The sequence below is a fragment of the Salvelinus namaycush genome, chromosome 22, assembly GCF_016432855.1.
Source record: "Salvelinus namaycush isolate Seneca chromosome 22, SaNama_1.0, whole genome shotgun sequence".
NCBI lineage: Eukaryota > Metazoa > Chordata > Actinopteri > Salmoniformes > Salmonidae > Salvelinus > Salvelinus namaycush.
This window is the reverse complement of record NC_052328.1, coordinates 8,591,770-8,613,912: the sequence shown is the minus strand read 5'-3', so window position 1 is coordinate 8,613,912 and position 22,143 is coordinate 8,591,770. Positions and strand designations below refer to the sequence as shown.

The following is a 22,143-nucleotide window of genomic DNA, read 5'->3' as shown; positions in this document are numbered from 1 at the left end:
GTTAGGGTCTGGTCCTTATTAAGTATTCATTCCTTTAGGGCAGGGATCAACAACTATATTCAGCCGCGGGCCGATTTGTTTTCTTGAGCGGGTGGTCGGGGGGCCGGAACATAATTACAAATCATTTGTAGACTGCAAATTAACCGCAAGAAGCCCAAACAAATATAATATTGGAATAAAACGTAATAATTTCAAACCTTGCTTACATTTGTTTATGATCATGTGTCTCTCTATTATTCTTGGAAATACTTGGGAACAGATTTCTCAAATTAAAATCACTTGAAGCTCATTTCCTGGTGTTTTTTTTATATCCAACACAGAACATTAAACAAGCAAAAAAATATTTTTGGGCTCAGAAAACTTGGGGGGGGGGCCAAATAAAACCACCCGTGGGCCGCCATTTAGGGAACCCTGCTTTAGGGGGTGTCGTCAGTGTTTAAAACAGGGCTCTCCGACCCTGTTCCTAGAGAGCTACCGTCCTGTAGGTTCACTCCAACCCTAATCTAGCACACCTGACTAATAATTAGCTGTTGAGCTGTATCAGGTTAATTACAACTGGGTTTGGAGCTAAAAACCTACAGGAGGGTAGCTCTCCAGGAACAGGGTTGGAGAGCCCTGGTTAAGAATCAGTAACACATTCCAATGGGTCGCACAAACTCTAACCATGAACCAAATGAGAGTAGCGCTGCACTGCCTGGTTCCCAGATGATCTTATATGGCCCATAAGCCACAGGGAAAAGGGTTGGAAAGACCTACTGGAGCACCCCCTTTGACTGGGAGTTACAGGAGTCCAGATACTGTTCTGTACTACTTCCATACATAATGTGTTCACAGCAACACCCCATATTATGAGGTTCACAAGCCTTATTAACACAGTCACATGTATTTCTTTTTATTTAACTAGGCAAGTCAGTTAAGAAAAAATTCTTATTTACAATGATGGCCTACCGGAGAATGGCCTACCCCTGAACAAGGCAGGACGACTGATTTCTTTTACCTTGTCAGCTCGGGGATTGGATCCAGCAACCTTTCGGTTACTGGCCCAACGCTCTAACCTCTAGCCTACCTGCCGCCCCACATGGCATACACTAAACACATAACATAATCATTAGATATAGGGCATAGTCGTTACATATAAGGAATGTTGCTGTAGGGCCTTCTCGGCCTAAAAAAGCACGTCAAATGGATCATCTTCATAAACACTTTTTTTGTCCAGTATTAGGCTTAATCTAGGTCCAGGAAACTGGCCTATGCGGTGTACCTGTGTCAAATGCCATTCCATTGCACTCAATATGTATGTAAGTTTGTATCCCTCCAAAAGTTTTACATCACAGATATTATAGTTCTATTTCTACAGAGGGCACACAAAAATAGCAGCAGCAGGTGCCTGGGATGTTTTTCTGCACATCTATTGTTACACAATCTCCAGTCTCCCACGGGACTGGCAATGCAAGATTATTACACAAACATGAGCCACACAAACACACACACACACACGAAGCTCATGCCCTGAGTATTCAACACCATTTAAAAGCATATAAGCCGGGTGATGGAATATCCCAAGATAAAGATGGCATTACCCTGAAAAGGATCTCATATACAGTACCAAGATCAAACAAATGATGCAACACGATGGAATAAACTAAACTCTAAAAAGGTGGATTTGCCATAAATACCCACTACACAATCTCCCACTTTAATTTCCTGTTAAAGCCTACGCTTTAGATTCAGGAGTGCATAAAGCATTTGAAAAGTGTGTTTTTATAAGGTTTGGACGGGCCACGTTGCATTATTCTATATGCTACTGTACAGTGTCAAACATGAGACAGACTTTGGGTTTCATAAACCTACTGCACCCTCACAGACATTAGGTTCAATCATTTATGTACAATTTTTATTAAGTCCTCTCTATCCACTAATGCTTACAGAATCAAACAACATTATTTTGTCAGTTGAAAGTGAATATTGGGTATTCTCAAGTAAAAACGCTCATTACCCTTAGGAAATGTTCAGAAGCAGTGCATCTTACTCTAACATCAATATGATCAAAAGCCAAACTGTACAGAGACATACAGTACCAGTCAAAAGCTTGGACACACCTACTCATTCAAGGGTTTCTCTTTATTTTTACTATTTTCTACATTGCAGAATAATAGTGAAGACAAACTATGAAATCATGCAGTAACCAAAAAAAAAAAGATATATACATTTTATATGAGATTCTTCAAATAGGCACCCTTCGCCTTTGACAGCTTTTGCACACTCTTTGCATTCTCTCAACCAGCTTCATGAGGTAGTCACCTGGAATGCATTTCAATTAACAGGTGTGCCTTGTTAAAAGTTAATTTGTCGAATTTCTTTCCTTCTTTGTGTTTGAGCCAATCAGTTGTGTTGTGACAAGGTAAGGGTGGTATACAGAAGATAGCCCTATTTGGTAAAAGACCCAAGTCCATATTATGGCAAGAACAGCTCAAATAAGCAAAGAGAAACGACAGTCCATCATTACTTTGAGACATGGTCAGTCAAGCCGGAAAATTTCGAGAACGTTGAAAGTTACTTCTAACGCAGTCGCAAAAACCATCAAGCGCTATGACGAAACTGCCTCTCATGAGAACCGCCACAGGAAAGGAAGACCCATAGTTACCTCTGCTGCAGATGATAAGTTCATTAGAGTTACCAGCCTCAGAAATTGCAGCCCAAATAAATGCTTCTCAGTGTTCAAGTAACAGACATCTCAACATTAACTGTTCAGAGGAGACCACGTGAATCAGGCCTTCATGGTTGAATTGCTGCAGAGGAACCACCACTACTAAAGGACACCAATAAGAAGAGACTTGCTTGGGCCAAGAAACACAAGCAATGGACATTAGACCGGTGGAAATCTGTCTTTTGGTCTGAGGAGTCAAAATTTGAGAATTTTGGTTCTAACCGCCGTGTCTGTGAGACGCAGTGTAGGTGAACGGATGATCTCTGCATGTGTGGTTCCCACCCTGAAGCATGGAGGAGGTGGTGTGGGGGTGCTTTGCTGGTGACGCTGTGATTTATTTCGAATTGAAGGAACAACCATTATGGCTACCACAGACATCTGCAGCGATACACCATCCCATCTGGTTTGCGCTTAGTGGGACTATCATTTGTTTTTCAACAGGACAAAGACCCAACACACCTCCAGGTTGTGTAAGTGCTGCATCAGATGACCTGGCCTCCACAATCACCTGATTGAGATGGTCACCCAATTGAGATGGTTTGGGATGAGTTGGACCACAGAGTGAAGGAAAAGCAGCCAACAAGTACTCAGCATATGTGGGAACTCCTTCAAGACTGTTGGAAAAGCATTCCATGTGAAGCTGGTTGGGAGAATGTGAAGAGTGTGCAAAGCTGTCATCAAGGCAAAGAGCTACTTTGAAGAATCTAAAATATATTTTCATTTGTTTAACACTTTTTTGGTTACTACATGATTCCATAGTTGACATCATCACTATTATTCTACAATGTAGAAAATAATAAAAAATAAAGAAAAACCCTTTAATGAGCAGGTGTGTTCAAACTTTTGACTGCTACTATAGTGCTATGTCCATCAATATATGTTGGTCAATAGAAAGGTTCTACACAGGGAACAAATATATTTAAGTATTCACCTCCTTGGATTACTTCACACTTTGTTGCGTTGCAAAGTTGGATTGAAAAACATTTGATTGTGATCTTTTTGTCATTGATTGTACCCAAGGGATGGGGAAACTCCAGTCCTCAGGGGCCTGATTGATGTCACACTTTCCCCCAGCTAACACCCCTGACTCCAATAATCAACTAATCACGATCTTCAGTTTGGAATGCAACTAGTTTAATTAGCTTTGTTTGCTAGTGATGGGGCAAAAGTGCGTGGCAACACTCCGGCCCCCCCGAGGACTAGAGATGCCCATCCCTGACCTATACAAAATACTCCATAATGTCAAAGTGAAAATAAATAAATAACTTTTTTTAAACAAATTAATACAAATGTAATAACTAAAATATACCTGTTGCATAAGTATTCACCCCCTTTGTTTAGCCAAGCCTAAATGAGCTCAGGAGTAACATTTCGCTTAACAAATCACAATAAGTTACATGGACTTACTGGGTGAAATAATAGGGGATGTCATGATTTTTTTGTGACTACCCCTTCCTCTGTCCCCCATTACAGTACATACAAGGTCTGTCAGTCAAGTATTGGATTTCAAGCACAGCTTCAACTACAAAAAGAACGGGGAGATTTTTTGAAAGCTCCATAAAGAAGGTCAGTGATTGGTACATTGGTAACAATAACAAATCAGACATTGAATATCTCTTTAAGCATGGTCAAGTTAATACTGATGCATTAAAACCACCCAGAAACATAACAGATACAGTCATCCGTCTGAACTGAGCTGCAGGACAGGAAGGAAACTGCTCAGGGATGTCACCATGGGGCCATTGGTGATTTTAAAACAGCTTCAGAATTGTTGTGATGTGAGAAAACTGGTGGATTAATAACATTGTAGTGACTTCACAATAATGACCTAAATGACTGAAAAGAATAATACAAATATTCCAAAACATACATCCTGTAAGCAATAAGGCACTAAAGTAATACTGCAAAAAAACACACACAGCAAAGGAATACACTTTTTGACCTAAATGCAAAGACATATGTTTGGGGCAAATCCAACAACACATCACTGTAACTGCCTCCTTATTTTCAAGTATGGTGGTGGCTGCATCATGGTATGGGTATGCTTGATATCGGCAAAGACGGAGTTTTTCAGGATAAAAATAAACGGGATAGAGCTCAGCACATGCGAAATCCTAGAGGAAAACCTGGTTCAGTCTGCTTTACACCAGACACTGGGAGAGGAATTCACCTTTCAGCAGAACAATCACAACACCAAATCTACACGAGTTGCTTACCAAGAAGACAATGAATGTTCCTGAGTGGCCAAGTTACAGTTTGATTTCAATCTGCTTGAAAAACTATAGCGAAATTTGAAGATTTTTGAAAATAATAATTTAAAAAAAATGGACAAATATTGCACAATCCAGGTGTGAAAAGCTCTTAGAGACTTAACCAAGACACAGCTGTAGGGTGAGTACTTATCGAATCAAGATATATTAGTGTTATATTTTACATTAATCTCAATGAAAATCTTTTGACAAAGTATTTTGTGTAGATCGTTGACAAAAAAAATTACAATTAAATCCATTTTAATCCCACTTGTGTAACAAAATGTGAAGAAATCCAAGAGGGATAAATATGTATGATAGGCACTGTACATACAGTACAATATTTACATATCAAAACAGTATACTCTTACCGGAGCTCTTGTACCTTGATTAAGTCCTACCTTGGTACATTTCCAATATAGGTAGGGAAAAACCCGGCAACACTGATTCTACTAGGAGTTTGTTTTCTTATTAGGGGACTATCTAACATTGAGCTGACCTTTGAAATTTGGGAAATTTGGTCAAAACCTTGTACTTCTTTTGGTAACAGAGCTATAAACTAGGCCTATATCACAAATGCCAATTGGTGCACTGCACATATGGGATCACCAACGTGATAAATTCAGAGCTCGTCTCTCGACATGCACTGGATATTACCTGCCTTAGTTATTACCAATAGCCCGACATGCAAATATATGGAAAATCTATTGAAAGGAAATGCAACGGGATTAAGGACGCTGTCATATAGAGCTGGAGTATTATATACACACACTACACAACACTGGCTGTAAACATGGTCATGTCAACTAGAGAGGAAATTGAAGAGTGGGGTTCTTAGCTGAGTCAGCTTATGCTACTGTACTGGAAGTCACATAGAAACTGTACAAAAACCTGCTTAGAGGCTACAACTTGGGGAAGTGCTAGATCTGTATGATCCTGGTCTGGCACTGTGTAAACATTGCCTTCAGCTCGTTCTCTTGGGTCTCGTTGAGAGTGGCCATTTCTGGCTCTGGGCTCTTCTGCACCTTTGCCACAGCAAAGTTGATGCCTTGGGTGAGTCCAGCTTGGGTCAGGCTGGCCACCTGCACCATGGAGCTCTTGATCTTGGCAAAGGGGGAGACCACGCGACTGCCGTTGCTGTCGGCGGGTGAGGGGCCCAGGCTGCCCTCCATGTGAGAGCCCAGGCTCCTCTGGGAGCTGCCGGAAGCTGCAGAGATGGGCTTCTGGACGGTCAGGAGATTGGGGCCGGAAGCAACATCTAGCTGGGACGGTCTGGGAGGGAGCTGCAGCTCCTCCTCCTGCTGATCTGAACCTGGGTGTTTGTCTGGGGCCAGGGGCCCTTTAGCATGTGGAGGGACTTCTGGGTTCTGTGTGGGGAGGCTACAAACCACCTGCTCCCCAAACACCTCCACAGGTTTGGTCTGCGCGTCTTGGATGAATTGGTGGCAATAGGCGTCAATGGGAGTTCCAAAGTCTATCAGGATGGCCTCCTCAGCCTCCGAGGTAACCCCGGGGGACTGGTCTTCAGGACTGGCTAGAGCCGGAGCCTCCTGCTTACTGTTACTGTCGCAGCCAGTGACCCGGATGTTGAGCTCCACGCTGCCTCGACTGCCTAGTCGTGGAGCCGACGCCACGATGCCGCAGCTGGGCAGCACGTAGTCCACATTCTCCAAGGAGCTGGAGCGCAGTTGTTCGTCCGAGTTGTAGGAGTCCGAGTCTGATGACATCTCCGAGTGGTTGTCACAGAGGTCCTTCCGAGCCGGGCCGATGTTGGCCGAGTCTGATTTCTCCAAGCTGCTATCAGACTTCCAGAGGGTGACCCCCATGGTGGGTTTCAGAAAGTTCACCTTCACGTCCGGCTTGGTGGAGAAGGTGTTGCCCAGCCTCCCCTTGAAGGAGCCCATGTTGACGTTGGACTTCTTCACCCTCTGGTTGAGGGAGGAGAACTTGTTGAGGAGGAAGCTCTTACCCTGAGCCAGACCAGAGCTGCCCAGGACCTGGTCTGGGTGTCTGCCCTGGATGCCCATGATGTCCTCGTGAGGTTTACTGTGCCTCCTGAAACAAATGGTTTAAAAAATATATATAATAATCTAATTGACATGCATGATAAACAGAAGCCCTGGCTAAAAAAATATTTTATTTAAATAAATGTTAAATAAAAAATATACTGTCATAGTATTTTAGCCAGGGCTTCTATTATCATGCACATCCATGTCAATGAGATTTATTTTTGGAAAGCCTGTGTAAAAGGGATAGTATAGACATACTGAACTGCAAGAGAAGAATATTCTGAAGATCTAGAGAGAGTGATAATGTATTCCAACTCACCTCTCCAGTTTCTTTTCAACCACCTGCAGGTCAAGTCCCATGGCTTGCTTAGTTAGGCGAAGCATCTCTGCTATGCACTGCAACGTGTCTGAAATAAAAATGAATAATTCCCACAAAGGCTGTCAGGACAAGGATTTCAGGTTATTTTTGAGATATACGGGCAGTGTGCTTCCAATCTACCAGGTTTTATTCACGGTCGACTAGTTTTATGCTGACAGTTTTACGAAATAAGTAATCTTCCCATACCTTTACCATCGTCCTCAGGATTCCTTGTGAGGGCCCTTAGTGTGTGAAAATAACCACTTGTCTCCCCATTATTATAGTGTAGACGCATACAGCAGAATTTGGGCTTCCCGAACAGAGTGGGTTCTGGGCCTACAAAAGAACACATAGGACATGTTGTGAGCTTTATTCATGAGTAACTAAGATGTTTGTGGTAAAAAAATAAAAAAATAAAATTAAAAGTAGTTGCATCATTCAGAATTTGTGTACAATAATGAAAACCATGTCTATAGTGTGTGCTTAGTAGCTTTACAGTGTAAAATAAATCATGAAGCTGTGAAGGACTCGGTCCCGGTCTACATTTTGGAATTTTCACTTGGTGGAGTTATATTCCTCTAGAAACATTCACCTATTTCAATCTTTTCCAAACCCTCTAAGTTGAGGCGTTGGTACTGATTGACTTTGTCAGCTTCCTCATCATAACTGTAAAAACAAAAGCAAATAAACAGAATTATATAAGGAACAGCTAAAATACATGTAATTGACTCTTTACTACTGTTCTGTAATAAATCCAGGCACTTACTAGGCAACGTAATATGCACTGTTGGATAGCAGCAGGAGAACATCCACATCCTTGCTGGTTGCATCTATAAGGCTGATGAGGAGAAACATTTGCTTTCCACATTAACAATTTATTGAGGAATAAACACTTTCAAGGTGTTGATTTTGAAGGGTGTCTTAATTACCCCTGGGGGGATAAATAAAGTTGAACTGAATTGAGCTAGCTAACAAAGTGTTGGGAGAACAAACTATGAGAGCAAACTCTTCGAAAGGATTTCAGTGTTAAAGGTTAGAGTTTTGATTTGTAGATGGTTCCAGCACTAACCTCATGTCACAGTCGATAAGGGCCCAGCCCCCATGGAACTTCTCATCGTCGGGCAGCAGCAGCTGCATGTAGGTCTGCAGCAGGAGGCTGACCTGCTCCTGGGTTACTCTCTGGCTCTCCTGCTCCTTCTCCTCATGCTCCTTCTCCTTACTGAAGATGGAGTATAGGTCCTCCGTCACAGGATGCCCCATCATCAGATCTGGAGAGAGAGAGAGAGGAGGTTGAAGAACGAGGACAGTTGAGTCACACTTTGGAGACTAAACTGATTAGGACTGAGTCATTGTTTTGAGACTGAGGGTGGAATCCATTTTGATAACACTTAACTGTACTTACAGCCTGCCGGTATAATGCATTTTAACTTGTTATAATCATATATGAACCTATAATGTCTTATAATAAGGCTCATAATATGTTATGTCTGTCCATGTTTTATATTTTTTGCTGATTTAACTGGCTATTGATATTTAGTCATTATGAGATGATAAAAAGACATAAGGGGCTCATACATATTCATGTCTTAGAACGAATCCCAACTGCATCATAACCGCAGGCTTTAGGTAAAGTATTACAGGTATTTCCTTACCAATGACTGCTTGTCTGTATGCGTCCCTGAAGCGGTTCAGATAGTAACGGTTGGCTGAGTTCACGCCATCTTTCATCACCCCAGCCAGTTTTCTCTCCCCCGTTCTGGTGAAGTCTCCCTTCATAATGGATTACAGACAGAGCATGTTAAAAAACAAGCAAGATATTACAGTCACCGTCTGATCCCTTTTATACTCTTCCTGGCTTAGGGCTGTGTTAATCTTTCCCCTTTTCAGTCTGCACAACAATTGTCTTAAAGCCCAATGCAGCCATTTTTATATCAATATAAAACCATTTCTAGGTATCAATATTTGTACTAGTTTTCCATTAAAAATGGGCAAAAACATTATTTTCTCCAGAGAGAATTTAGCTCGGACTGTCAGGGAGTGGTCGGAGTGGGAAAAGCCAAACAAAAAAATGAGCAGTTATTGGCAGAGAGGTTTGGAACTCTTTACTATTGGTCTATTAACCAATTTCCCGCCTGGTTGATGTCCGTACGCAAGCCGAGAATTTCCGCCCAATCAAACGGGCTAATTAGAAAGTCCCATGTAGATGTTATTTATTTTCAACCAGCAACTATCAAGAAAATAACACTGATCGAAAAGTCACACTTTTACAGTCTTAGTTTCATCAGCTGTTGTACAATATGATACAACACAGGTAAAACCAAATTTTGACTGCATTAGGCTTTTAAGTTAAACCAGTACAACTAGCCTTTCATGCGACTGCCTTTAAAAAAACGGTTTACTCCCTTAAGAACAGCCTTTATCAGCAGTGTTTTCCACAAGTATATGGAGCAACCAGCCAAATAGAAAAACAAGCCAGCCAGGATCCCCCCGGCTATGATTTTTATGGCCGAACAAGACATATTTTGGTGGCCTTGGGTACATCCTAATGCCTTGATTCCATTTGAAATACACAGTTAAATTATTGAACACTTTATTGGGCTCTCGAGTGGCGCAGTGGTCTAAGGCACTGCATCTCAGTGTAAGAGGAGTGATTACAGTCCCTGGGTCGAATCCAGGCGGAATCACATCCGGCCGTGATTGGGAGTACCATAGGGCGGCGCACAATTGGCCCAGCGATGTCCGGGTTTGGCCGTCATTGTAAATAAGAATTTGTTCTTAACTGACCTGCCTAGTTAAATAAAGGTTAAATACTTTTTTTTTGTGAATTATTTTTTGTATTGTGTTTACAATTCAATTCCAGAAAATGTATGAATTTGTTTATTTTTTTCGGGATATAGTCTAGGCCTATATGATCAGGACTATTTTCTAAGTAAGAGAACATCATACCTTTAACTTGTCTTCTCTTGAAATTAAAGTATTTTACTGTAAGATATGAATTGACACAATTACTTCTGTTCTTCAAATTATGCATTTTATTAAAACAGAAAAATTAAGTACGTAGCCCAAATTATCTTGAAAAAAGAAAAGGTTACATTTAAAATCAAACAAATTGTGTGATGGGCACTTTTTCAAATGGAGAAATGGGTCTCTAAAACAAACAGAACAGATGCTCGATTAAGTACTGGGTCTACAGCTATAGTCGGAAGTTTACATACACCTTAGCCAAACACATTTAAACTCTGTTTTTCACAATTCCTGACATTTAATCCTAGTAAAAATTCCCTGTCTTAGGTCAGTTAGGATCACCACTTTATTTTAAGAACGTGAAATGTCAGAATAATAATTCTCTACTATTTATTTCATATTTTATTTCTTTCATCACAGTCCCAGTGGGTCAGAAGTTTACATACACTCAATTAGTATTTGGAAGCATTGCCTTTAAATTGTTTTGACTTCCACAAGCTTCCCACAATAAGTTGAGTGAATTTTGGCACATTCCTCCTGACAGAGCTGGTGCAACTGAGTCAGGTTTGTAGGCCTCCTTGCTCACACATGCTTTTTCAGTTCTACCCACAAATGTTCTATGGGATTGAGGTCAGGGCTTTGTGATGGCCACTCCAATACCTTGACTTTGTTGTCCTTAAGCCATTTGCCACAACTTTGGAAGTATGCTTGGGGTCATTGTCCATTTGGATGACCCATTTGCGACCAAGCTTCAACTTCCTGACTGATGTCTTGAGATGTTGCTTCAATATATTCACATAATTTTCCTCCCTCATGATGCCATCTATTTTGTGAAGTGCATCAGTCCCTCCTGCAGCAAAGCACCCCCACAACATGATGCTGCCACCCCTGTGCTTCACGGTTGGGATGGTGTTCTTCGGCTTGCAAGGTCATTATGGCCAAACAGTTCTATTTTTTGTTTCATCAGACCAGAGGACATTTCTCCAAAAAGTATGATCTTTGTCCCCATGTGCAGTTGAAAACCATAGTCTGTCTTTTTTATGGCGGTTTTGGAGCAGTGGCTTCTTCCTTGATGACTGGCCTTTCAGGTTATGTCGATATAGGACTCGTTTTACTGTGGATATAGATACTTTTGTACCCGTTTCCTCCAGCATTTTCATAAGGTCCTTTGCTGTTGTTCTGGGATTGATTTGCACTTTTTTTCATCTCTAGGAGACAGAATGCGTCTCCTTCCTGAGCGGTATGATGGCTGCGTGGTCCCATGGTGTTTATACTTGCGTACTATTGTTTGTACAGATGAATGTGGTACCTTCAGGCATTTGGAAATTGCTCCCAAGGAAGAACCAGACTTGTGGAGGTCTACAATTGTTTTGGCTGATTTCGTTTGATTTTCCTATGATGTCAAGCGAAGAGGCACTGAGTTTGAAGGTAGGCCTTGGAATATATCCACAGGTACACCTCCAATTGACCCAAATTATGTTAATTAGCCTATCAGAAGCTTCTAAAGCCATGACATAATTTTCTGGAATTTTCCTAGCTGTTTAAAGGCACAGTCAACTTTGTGTATGTAAACTTCTGACCCACTGGAATTGTGATACAGTGAATTATAAGTGAAATTATCAGAATGTAAACAAAGCTCGTACAGAGCTCGTACAATGCTGTGTACTACTGCATTCACAGAACAGCGCAAACGGGCTCTAACCCAAATAGAAAGAGGAGTGGGGAGGCCCCGGTGCACAACTGAGCAAGAGGACAAGTACATTAGAGTGTCTAATTTGAGAAATAGACGCCTCACAAATCCTCAACTGGCAGCTTCATTAAATAGTACCCGTAAAACCCCAGTCTCATCGTCAACAGTGAAGAGGCGACTCAGGGACGCTGGCGTTCTTGTGAGGTGTCTGTTTCTCAAACTAGACACTCTAATGTACTTGTCCTCTTGCTCAGTTGTGCACCGGGGCCTCCCACTCCTCTTTCTATTCCGGTTAGAGACAGTTTTGCGCTGTTCTGTGCAGGGAGTAGTACACAGAGTTGTACGAGATCTTCAGTTTCTTGGCAATTTCTCTCATGGAATAGCCTTCATTTCTCAGAACAAGAATAGACTGACAAGTTTCAGAAGAAAGGTCTTTGTTTTTGGCCATTTTGAGCCTGTAATCGAACCCACAAATGATGATGCTCCAGATACTCAACTAGTCTAAAGAAGGCCAGTTTTATTGCTTCTTTAAATCAGAACAAGTTTTCAGCTGTGCTAACATAATTGCAAAATGGTTTTCTAATGATAAATTAGCCTTTTAAAATGATAAACTTGGATTAGTTAACACAACGTGCCTTTGGAACACAGGAGTGATGGTTGCTGATAAATGGGCCTCCGTACACCTATGTAGATATTCCATAAAAAAGAATCTGCTGTTTCCAGCTACAATAGTCATTTACAACATTAATGTCTACACTGTATTTCTGATCAATTTGATGTTATTTTAATGGACAATTTAAAAAAAATGTTCTTTCAAAAACAAGGACATTTCTAAGTGACCCGGTAGTGTACATTTCTCCCTGCAAATTGCAGAGGCCTCATATAATTGGTAGTTAAACAAGACTGGGAAAATATGTTTTATTACTCGATACATTTACCCAGGCAGCGAAGGCCTTCTGTGGAGAACTAAGACGGTATACTGTTGTAAGACGCAAATCTAATATTACCTTAAACACACATGCAAATGATGTTACCTTGAGGGCGGCCGTGCCGGCGTACTGTCTACTTATGGTGTCGCCGTTGTTGGCCCACATGACCTGGTAGATCCTATAGCACTTGAGGGGCAGAGGCTGCTCAGGGGGCATCACACCCAGTTTCTTCAGCTGAGGGACGCAGAGACATACAGTTAACCATCAGTCACCATGGACAGGTTGCCAGAGCACTGCACTTCCACTCAAAAGTATAGTTTTTTTTTTAAACATTTGGTCTTTCACCTTAATATTTCATCTGATATGTATACCATGTGTCTAACCCAGAGACTTTAGTTCAAATCTGTATTAGAGCACTGGGAACTGCAATGCTATGACATCCTCAGCTTTAAGTCGACACGTGTTCAAAGTGGGGAGATATCTCACCTGTGCCTCCATTACAGCACGAGCGATGGAAGCCTGGACTACATTGGTCCTGTCCAGACAGTCCATGCAGTTCACCCGGAAAATGCCCTCCTGGTGGCAGATGACTCCTGCCTGGTCGACCCTGACAGAGGAGCATACACTGATGCATTGCATGGGGATATGGAGCCACATGCGCTATCAATTACTGATTAGTTGAGGATTTTTACTTGCATTAAAAAAAGAGTCTCTGTTGGGGTTTGGGATGACATACACTCACACACTTACCACCCCCATCTCATGTCTGCAATAATGTCGGAGATGGCATCTGTCAGCGTTTGCACGTTTTCAAACTTCATACCTCGACTGATAAGACAGAAGACCAATTAAATATATACAGGGGAAGTGCATACCATAATAAATAACAAGAATTGTAGTTTAAGTTAATCTTTCCTCATTTAGATTTACTTATTCGATTAAATGATCTGTGCCGTCAAGATTGTTTCTGTGCAGCAATTTTCTTACCAGTGCTCATGGAAGTCAAAAGAGACATATGTCAGGTTAGGATTGTTGTATAGAAGGACTTGTTTGAGATATGCGTCGCCAATAATCTTCTCCCGCCCACTTTGATCCACTAAGTTAATGATGACCTGTCAAAACAGTTGTAAATTGCATCAGCTTTACTGTAACGATAAGACTTTATTTAGATACGTCTAAGTTCAATGAAAACTCTAACTTTGGTATTGATATTAACCCCCTAGAGTCGATTGATGCACCAACCTAAGTGACATAACAACAAAAAATCCACATCCAAATCCGTTAGTTGAAGCTAGATATATCGTTTTTTCAATCCACCGCATCCGCCAGTGTCGGACTTCCGCATCTGCGGTGAAAGGTGGCAGAGCTAGAGAGCGGTGTTTTGTCAGACCCTGAGACATCCCGAAAATTGGTCTTCTCATATAAATGTCTGAATGGTTTGACCTACAAACTATTATGATCCCTCTATGGAAAGGGGAGACTCTCACCCCGACAAGTATCACGGGACTCATCTGAAGGTAACCGGTACAGTTTAAAAAACAAAATAAATGGAAGTATGAAGGCCATTTTGTGCCTACCCAAAAAAAGAGGGTAAATATCTGACACTTCAAAACCTTGTTTACGATTTTTTTTTATACTTAAAGGGGTTCTAAAACTCAAAATCAAATAGCTAAACGATCCAAAGTATAACCATCTTAAAACAATTCCATATGTCAGTTTAGCACCCCCCTCCTCCCCCAACGTCTTAGACTCTAAAGAATTAAAGTAATGCCAATGTTATCTGGCATATGCTTCTCACCTGCTTCTTGTAAAGGTTGAGCTGTTCGTCAAAGTGCGCAGCAAAGTAAGGAATAGTCTCCTTCTCTCCTGACAAATCAGGAAAACAAGGAAAGGAAGTAAGGAAAACAATCCCTGTCATACGGACGATCTAAAAAAAAAAGTCATCTGGAAATTGCACAAACTCAAGTAGTGATGATTATAAATGGGGAAAGTATACAATGACGGGGGTCACGTGCTTTCGTTTTAGCTTGCCCAGTGTCCTGGACGGGCGGAGTTAGCACATTTAAGACCATTCCATTAGCTCTAAAAAAGAAAACTCCACCCACACAGGGGGACAGGGCATGCTTAAAACGAACACACCCATTATTCCCCAGGCCTTCTTTTGTATTGGAAATATCCCGCTGACCTTTCTCCAGCCGGGGCCTGGGGTTGTAGCGGTAGCCTGCTTGGCTCCAGAAGACAGGCACCGAGCCGCGGCTCTGCACAAAGGACAGCGAGTGGTTGTGCACGTGGATCAGCTGCTCGGTCTCCACAAAGTTAGCAACGTGGCCGTCTGTGTCCACCCCTCTGCGTTTGTACCGCATCCCTTTGGGGGGGGGGGGGAGAAAACTAGGATCATTCATTCCCCCCTCCAATGAGCTTAACTGGCTAAGTTATGTGAGAACGTAATGTTGTTTTCTCTGACATTTTAAGTAAGAGAAAATATTGTTTATTGTTCATCAAGTAATTAAAGTTCTATTTAAGAAAAAGGTACAAATCTGATTATCAAAGTGTTGCAATTAGAACCTAGCAATTTGGCCATGACCTTCGACCTCTGTACTGTACCTGCACGGTGGCGACTGCGGCGGGAGATGAGGGCCACGGTGAAGCGCGGGTGGATGTCGTCCACGCAGGTGAGCTCCTGGAGCGGCGTGTCGGGGCTGTTCTTCTCCTCATCTGGGCTCTCGTTGTAGTTCACCACCAGCTCCTCCACCTGCACAAAGCCCTGGATGATGGGTGTCACCCAGAAGTCTACCTCTGGAACCTGCAAAACAAGAAAAGTTACAAACTCTATACAGTGATGCCAAATGTAGATGTATAAAGAGGGAATTCAGTAGTTCAGTATATATTTAACATAGATTTCAATCACTCCAAAAATAGCTGCCACTAAGCGTTTCCTTGCCAAAACATTTCCCTATTGTTCAAATAGGGTTCTGCAGAAGTAACGCTGCCAAACTAGTGCACTATGACCATCAGCACTCTTATACCTGAACATTGACAAATTAATATCTAGTCAATCCATTCCTGTCAAAAACAGTCTTGAAATTCATCCGACCTGCAGATCAATGAGCTCCTGGACCATGTGTTTGTTCCAGAAGAATCTGTCATCCACCTTGAAGAGGAAAATAACTATTATCAGTCGAGCATAATTACTTCATTTGACTTGTCGAAGCCCAGTTAAACTACTGAAAATATATGTGGTAAAATACTACTGTATTAGTAGTATTTTAACCAGGCATCTCAAACTGGCGACCCAATTTAATGCAGCATTTTAGTAAATGTGTCCTCAAAGTATAGTAATATCCCTAACCTGGTTCCATAGGGGCAAGTTTGACTTTTCTGTGTCTCCCTGCCGCTGCACAGTGTTGGTGAGGTCATAGGTCATGCTGTAGTAGAAGGAATCTGAGTCCATGAATATCTTGTACAGCTCATCGAGCAGCCGCCTCTCGAGACGCTCCTTTTCTTTGTTTTCCTTGACCTGAAAGGCAGGGGAATACTGGGTGGTGGGCATGGACAGGGATGGTATTAAATTGTAAAAAAAAAAAAAAAAAAAGTTAAGAAAAAAATGTAAATGAAAAAAATAAAATTATTTATATACTGTCCAATTGACAAAAAAAATTGACTAGTGTAAAAACAGCAAATGTACCAATTCCAAAATGTACAACAGGTATGGAAGATGATAACACATGGGATATCTGAGCACAGTACTATACATTATTTTACCTTTTTCTTCGTGGGAGCCCCAACATTGGACTTGATCTGACTCAGAGTTTTCATCAGGAACTTCGACTCATCTGGAGACTGTGCAAGCTTCTCTGGTTTGTCGATCCCAAAGTGATGCTTCTTACAAAGCTGAAAGAAAAACAGACTTTCTATCCCACTTTCTATGAAATTGTACATTGTTAAGATACCAGCGTCATCTTCCGCTGTAACGATACGTGACAGGAATTTAAATATGAACTCTGGGAAATACACTCACTTTTAACCCATTTGAAGGCATTACCATTCATTCAGTTCAGATTAGGCTAATTGAGCATACCAAAGCATTCTGATATTAATCTTCCATATAATTGAGTGCATGATGAAAGTATTCCAAATATATGTAAATGTGTGTAGAAGGAATGATAGACAATCGGGAATATACTTGTGGACAAGTCTAATAGGTTGAATGACAGCTAATAGGTATGGTATCTGTGGGTTAATTGGGTCTCTCAATGACTTTTCTAGCTAATTAAATCAATTCAAAGCTACCAAAAAAAACAGTCAACAACATCCAAAACTAGTGGTTCATAAAACTAACTAAACAACTTCACAGGGCTACTGAATTCCTATCCTAGACGGGATGGAATAACCATTCTGTGGTATGGACAGTATGTAGGGCTATGTTCTAAAAACATACCAGAGAAACGATTATCCAACACATCCCGTTATCTGGAAATGTTTCACTTACTTCCTCATCATCCGTATATGTATCATCATCATCATCATGGCTCACCTGTAAGACTGGCATCTAAGCAAAATCCTGATTCCTCCGAGATCAAAATAACACTATTGTGATATCCATCTTAAAAAGTGATTCATTGGTAGTAACTCAAGGTATCAATCAAAACAGGGCAATCGAGATATTTTACTGGAAACATTGAAATGCAATCATAAAATGTAAAACAACTAAAGCTAGCCTAGATAACAGCGACGGTTTTCATTACATCTCATGACTGTAGCCTAGATTTAAAAAGGAGACTATAGTAGCCACTGATGTGCTATTGTAATGTAACTGCTACGTGTGTAAACTGCTTAAAAAGGCCCAACATTACTTGAGTGCTCAGAGATCCATAAAGCTCCCAGATTAAACAGGCCTCATGACAGTCTCTCACCTCCAGCTCCAGATCCAGAGGCTCTTCCTCAGACAGAGGAATGACAGCTATCTTGGTGATCTTGTAGACTTTGTGGTCACCTGGCATCTGGCCAACCAGCACTTTCTGCCGGATCAGTATGAGACCCAGAGGAAGATCTGCCAACAGAAAGGGGTAAAGGATATGTCATCACAGGCACAGAATTCCACACATTCCGATAGGTGTGACTACATCGGCTGGTTTTCTCTCTCCCACAGTCGCTCAGTCTGTGGTCTCATGTGGTGGTGAAACGCGGCAGCTGGCTAAGCGAACTGAAATTTCACTCATGAAAATGCACGATTCGTTAGAATCAGAAGTATTTGCATGCTGTTCTCTTCTAAAAACCTATGTATCATGTAGGCTTTCGAATACATTTGCTTTGCCTTTTTATGCATTATCTTGGCCAGGTCGCAGTTGTAAATGAGAACTTGTTCTCAACTGGCCTACCTGGTTAAATAAAGGTGAGAAAAAAAAAGGAAAAAAAGAACTTCCAACACCGACTGCTTTAAGCATGATCAAGTCAAACTGACATTTATTTAAGATAATCTGAAAGAACTTGTTTACCGACTCATCGACTGACTCATCTTTCACAGTTATGTCTCAGTCCTTTTCCTCAAATCATTTAGCACACCTTTGTGAGCATAAATAAAGACTGCATAAACAACATAAGAAAATACTTGGCATTTCTGAGGACTGAGGCTCTTCCTACAATTAATCCAAAACCTCATTAAGGCAATAGAAGGATCCAGTAATTCTGGGTGTTTTCATGATGAGTCGCCCCAAAAGCATCTACCGCACAAACATTACTCATACTTGCCTGTAGCCAAGCCCCAGGGCTAGCCTAGGGCTACATTCTAGGGCTTGTTAGGGGGTGATTTGTGTCGTATATTTGAGGACCACTGATGAGGTTTGAAAGCTATAAAATAAATAGCGCAAGCTAATAAGAACAGAAGGCATGGTTTCAGAGAATAAATGTACAGTTGTGGCCATATTGTGCAAGGGGCCACACAGCGCAACATTTAAAAGCATGCGTACATGTCAAATCACGTCTCAAATGATCCAGTTGTGTCAAATGTTGGTACTTGTAGCACAAGGCCCACACCATTTCACTTACCTGTATGAAGTTGTATTTTCCCGACGAGACCCTCAACCAGGCCTAAACACGTTGGGTTCCAAGCTAACAGCAGGTCTGTTGCTGAAATAATAAAGAGAAGAGACAATCAGAGAAAATAAAGACCTGTGGAGTGGACACAAAGTAAAAACATTTTCTAAAATAAATAGCTCTACACACTAAGAGCAATGAATCTGTTTGATGATAGTTGATGGATTGCGGCCTAATAATATTTACATTCCACACATGGCTGTGAACAATTTCCTGCACCTTCCATGCTAGGCTTGGACTGAGGGTTTCTGTTTGTACTGTTAGGAATCATGGCGCATCACCGGTATGCACTCAGTAGCTAGCTACTACTGTCTGCAGCCAAGTTCAGAAGTATTTAATGCATCAAGAGATTCTTCTCAGAGCTCAAAAAGACACGTGTTATCAATTGGGTAGAATAGTACAAATGATGTAGAGAATACACGGGCAGAATACATGACAATTTCTTTGCCTCTGAAACAGAGGTATGAAAACCAGGTCATAGAGGATCACAGGCCTTGGATGGAAACCTAGCTAGTATGAGTTTCCATTCTTTAAAAAAATAGTGTAGTAACATGATGCACTGAGGCATGACTACATCACAGCTAGCCTACAAAAAAACTGACTGATGCTGCTGATTAAAACCGTTTATAACAGAACACTAGACTTCAACTGCTTGACACACCCTTGACGAGTTAAGTCATGAATGGGCGACAAAGAGGGTGGAGAGTGAAGAACATCTAGGCAGCTCAGACAATAACTCTTCCTGTTCCATGGAGCCAAAGAACTCTGTGTACCGGCCTCAGCATTGGAGCCCGGGCAGGGCGGTGGAAAATAAGGGCTGCCCCTTCATATCTCTCTCTGTTTGTCCATGATACAGACACGCTACAGTACATTATGGCAAAACTCAACCATAGATGTTCAGAAGTGTATTGTGGAAATTCCTGGCAGTGCTCGTGTCAACAGGTCCAATGAGGAGTATAAACTCTTTTCCAATTAAATAATGGAAGAGCGGTGCAACCCAAACCTGTTCAGGCTGGCTACACACCCATGTGACCTCAGCCAGCCCACAGGGTACTCATTCACATCAATACACAATGGCTGCTCCCTCTCCCAACTGCCTTTTTGTTACTACAGAAAGGCAAACTTCACAGGCTCAGCTGTAGGCTTTGCTCTGAATTTTCCCGGCTTAACTCGGCACAGAGAAGAGGAGGTGTTTTGACAAGACCCTGGGGTGCAGGCCAGCCTGGAGCAGATCAAGTCCAGCAAGGTAGTTTAGTGTGTAGCAGTGAGCAGCTAACTAGTCTGATTATGTGGAATCCAGCATAAGGAAATAAGGAACCACTGGACCTGATGTTTAAGTGGTATTTCAGGAAATGAATGGTTAACCATGTAGCCACAGGAATCTGTTAAATAAATCTTATGTGAAACGAAGAATGGATGGAGGGAAGAATTATGAACCCTAACAGCTGTTTTGTTCAATACTTCACTACTTAAAGACATTTAAAAAAACAAAGCATACGGAACATTGACATTATAAACTGCTTTCAGAATCATGGCTAGATTTGATTTGAATGGAACCCCTGCTGCTAAATCATTTTTACTGTCGCCCTCGAGCGTCTTAGCTCTGCACAACATCAGCATCACTGTGTCTGGTTATTCCGAATATCAGGTCAACGGGGCAGCACTCCTCATTAAAGTAGGGCAATAATAAAGATGTAATAGTTTGGCAGTTAAGAGAATTGTCTAGATAGCTAGACAATTACATTACAATTTTTAAAAAATGGAATGAAACACACTGGAATTTAAGTACGGTGCGCTGTCCGATCCACAGCTTCCTACAGAGCTGTCATTGTAAACGTGTATAGCAGTGTTAACTTGGATAACAAAGACAACAAGCCAAGATGAAATTCTCATGCCATGGGCTTGACATTGTAACTTAAATAATTACAATGGCTCTGCTGTCCAAGAGATAGCTAACGTTAGATGATGTACGTTAGCTATCAAAATAAAATAAAATATATATATATAATTGACAAACGTATTTTGCTTACCAGGTCTGACATTCATGGTCCCATCTATTCGGCTACACCAAAGAGCATGATCGCCACTCTGGAGAATGTAATGGTCTTTGGCTTGAAACAGCTCCATTTTGACCGTGTATGTCAAAACCTGTAAATATAACTGTGGTCCAAACCGGCTAGCTAGCAGAGAAATGTTGCTGGCTGGCTAGCTAGCTAACGTAACGTTGTGTTAGCTAGCTAGCGTTGCTGACAGCACGTTGTCCTAGCAAGTTAGCTAACGTTTGTTTTGGTTATTTGATATCGTAGTTCAAAAAGTAGGCATAGTGTAAATCAGGTGAGAAACTTCTTCAATGTGTGAAAATGTCGCTGGCTAATCATTTCCATTTTGAAGACCGACACTGTCAATTTCCTGCAGAAACAATCACACGTGACCTTAGTCGTCATCCGATATTTACTTCCACAGGAGGTTTGTTCAGTTTGATTCAACGTTTGCTACGTTGCGTGGCGAATTGTACTTACTGGACAAATAAACTATGGTACTGAACGACACGTTTCCAAAAACGGTGCGAACCGTTGTTCAAAAGCTTTTGAGATAAGGTTTCTCCGGTTTGGTGGGTGTGGCGAGGTGTGGATCCATATGGGTGTGACCATTTCACACACCATATACAAACTCCATTTGGGTCACCATAATCACACCGTTTTTGAAGTGGCCCATGTAGATATACTTCAACGGAGATGGGAAACTCAATTAAAATCGTATTACGGTCACGATGTACGTTGCCCATGCATCGTCAATGGGCCGCGCGGTGCATTTTGGGCTACTTTGGGGCAAGGAAACTCATTCAGTGATTGGGCGCTAAATCAAAAACCCAACATTCGCATGAATTTCGTGAACAACAAGTATAACGTTACACATATTTTCTGAGATGTAAGTTAACTGCTGTGTTGTCTGTAATATCGTAGAGCTTTGGAATCGTGACATTACGTACTTTCGAGGAAAATAGTCCGGTTTAGTGACTTCAAGAGATAGCGCGAAGATTAATTTAGCAACAGCGTGACGCAGCATGACACCTTCAACGCGATTAGTCTAATCTATTGGGTGGATTATACGGTCATTCATTCATTGTCTAATGGGATTCCTATC

At 41.5% G+C, this 22,143-nt stretch overlaps 1 protein-coding gene across 1 annotated transcript; it reads right to left on the bottom strand.

Annotated features, from left to right (window-relative positions):
* Positions 1-4,722: 4,722 nt before the first annotated feature.
* On the bottom strand, positions 4,723-21,126 carry inpp5f (inositol polyphosphate-5-phosphatase F). The gene is made up of 20 exons (XM_038960848.1): positions 21,030-21,126; positions 18,952-19,032; positions 17,820-17,956; positions 16,669-16,797; positions 16,256-16,423; positions 16,001-16,057; positions 15,511-15,709; positions 15,092-15,271; positions 14,705-14,772; positions 13,894-14,018; positions 13,657-13,734; positions 13,393-13,513; positions 13,012-13,140; positions 8,976-9,093; positions 8,393-8,591; positions 8,090-8,161; positions 7,916-7,989; positions 7,531-7,659; positions 7,285-7,372; positions 4,723-7,011 (listed from the first exon to the last, which is right to left on the bottom strand). The coding sequence occupies exons 1-20, from the start codon at positions 21,124-21,126 to the stop codon at positions 5,877-5,879; spliced, it is 3,384 nt and encodes a 1,127-aa protein (XP_038816776.1). The 3' UTR covers positions 4,723-5,876.
* Positions 21,127-22,143: the final 1,017 nt, after the last annotated feature.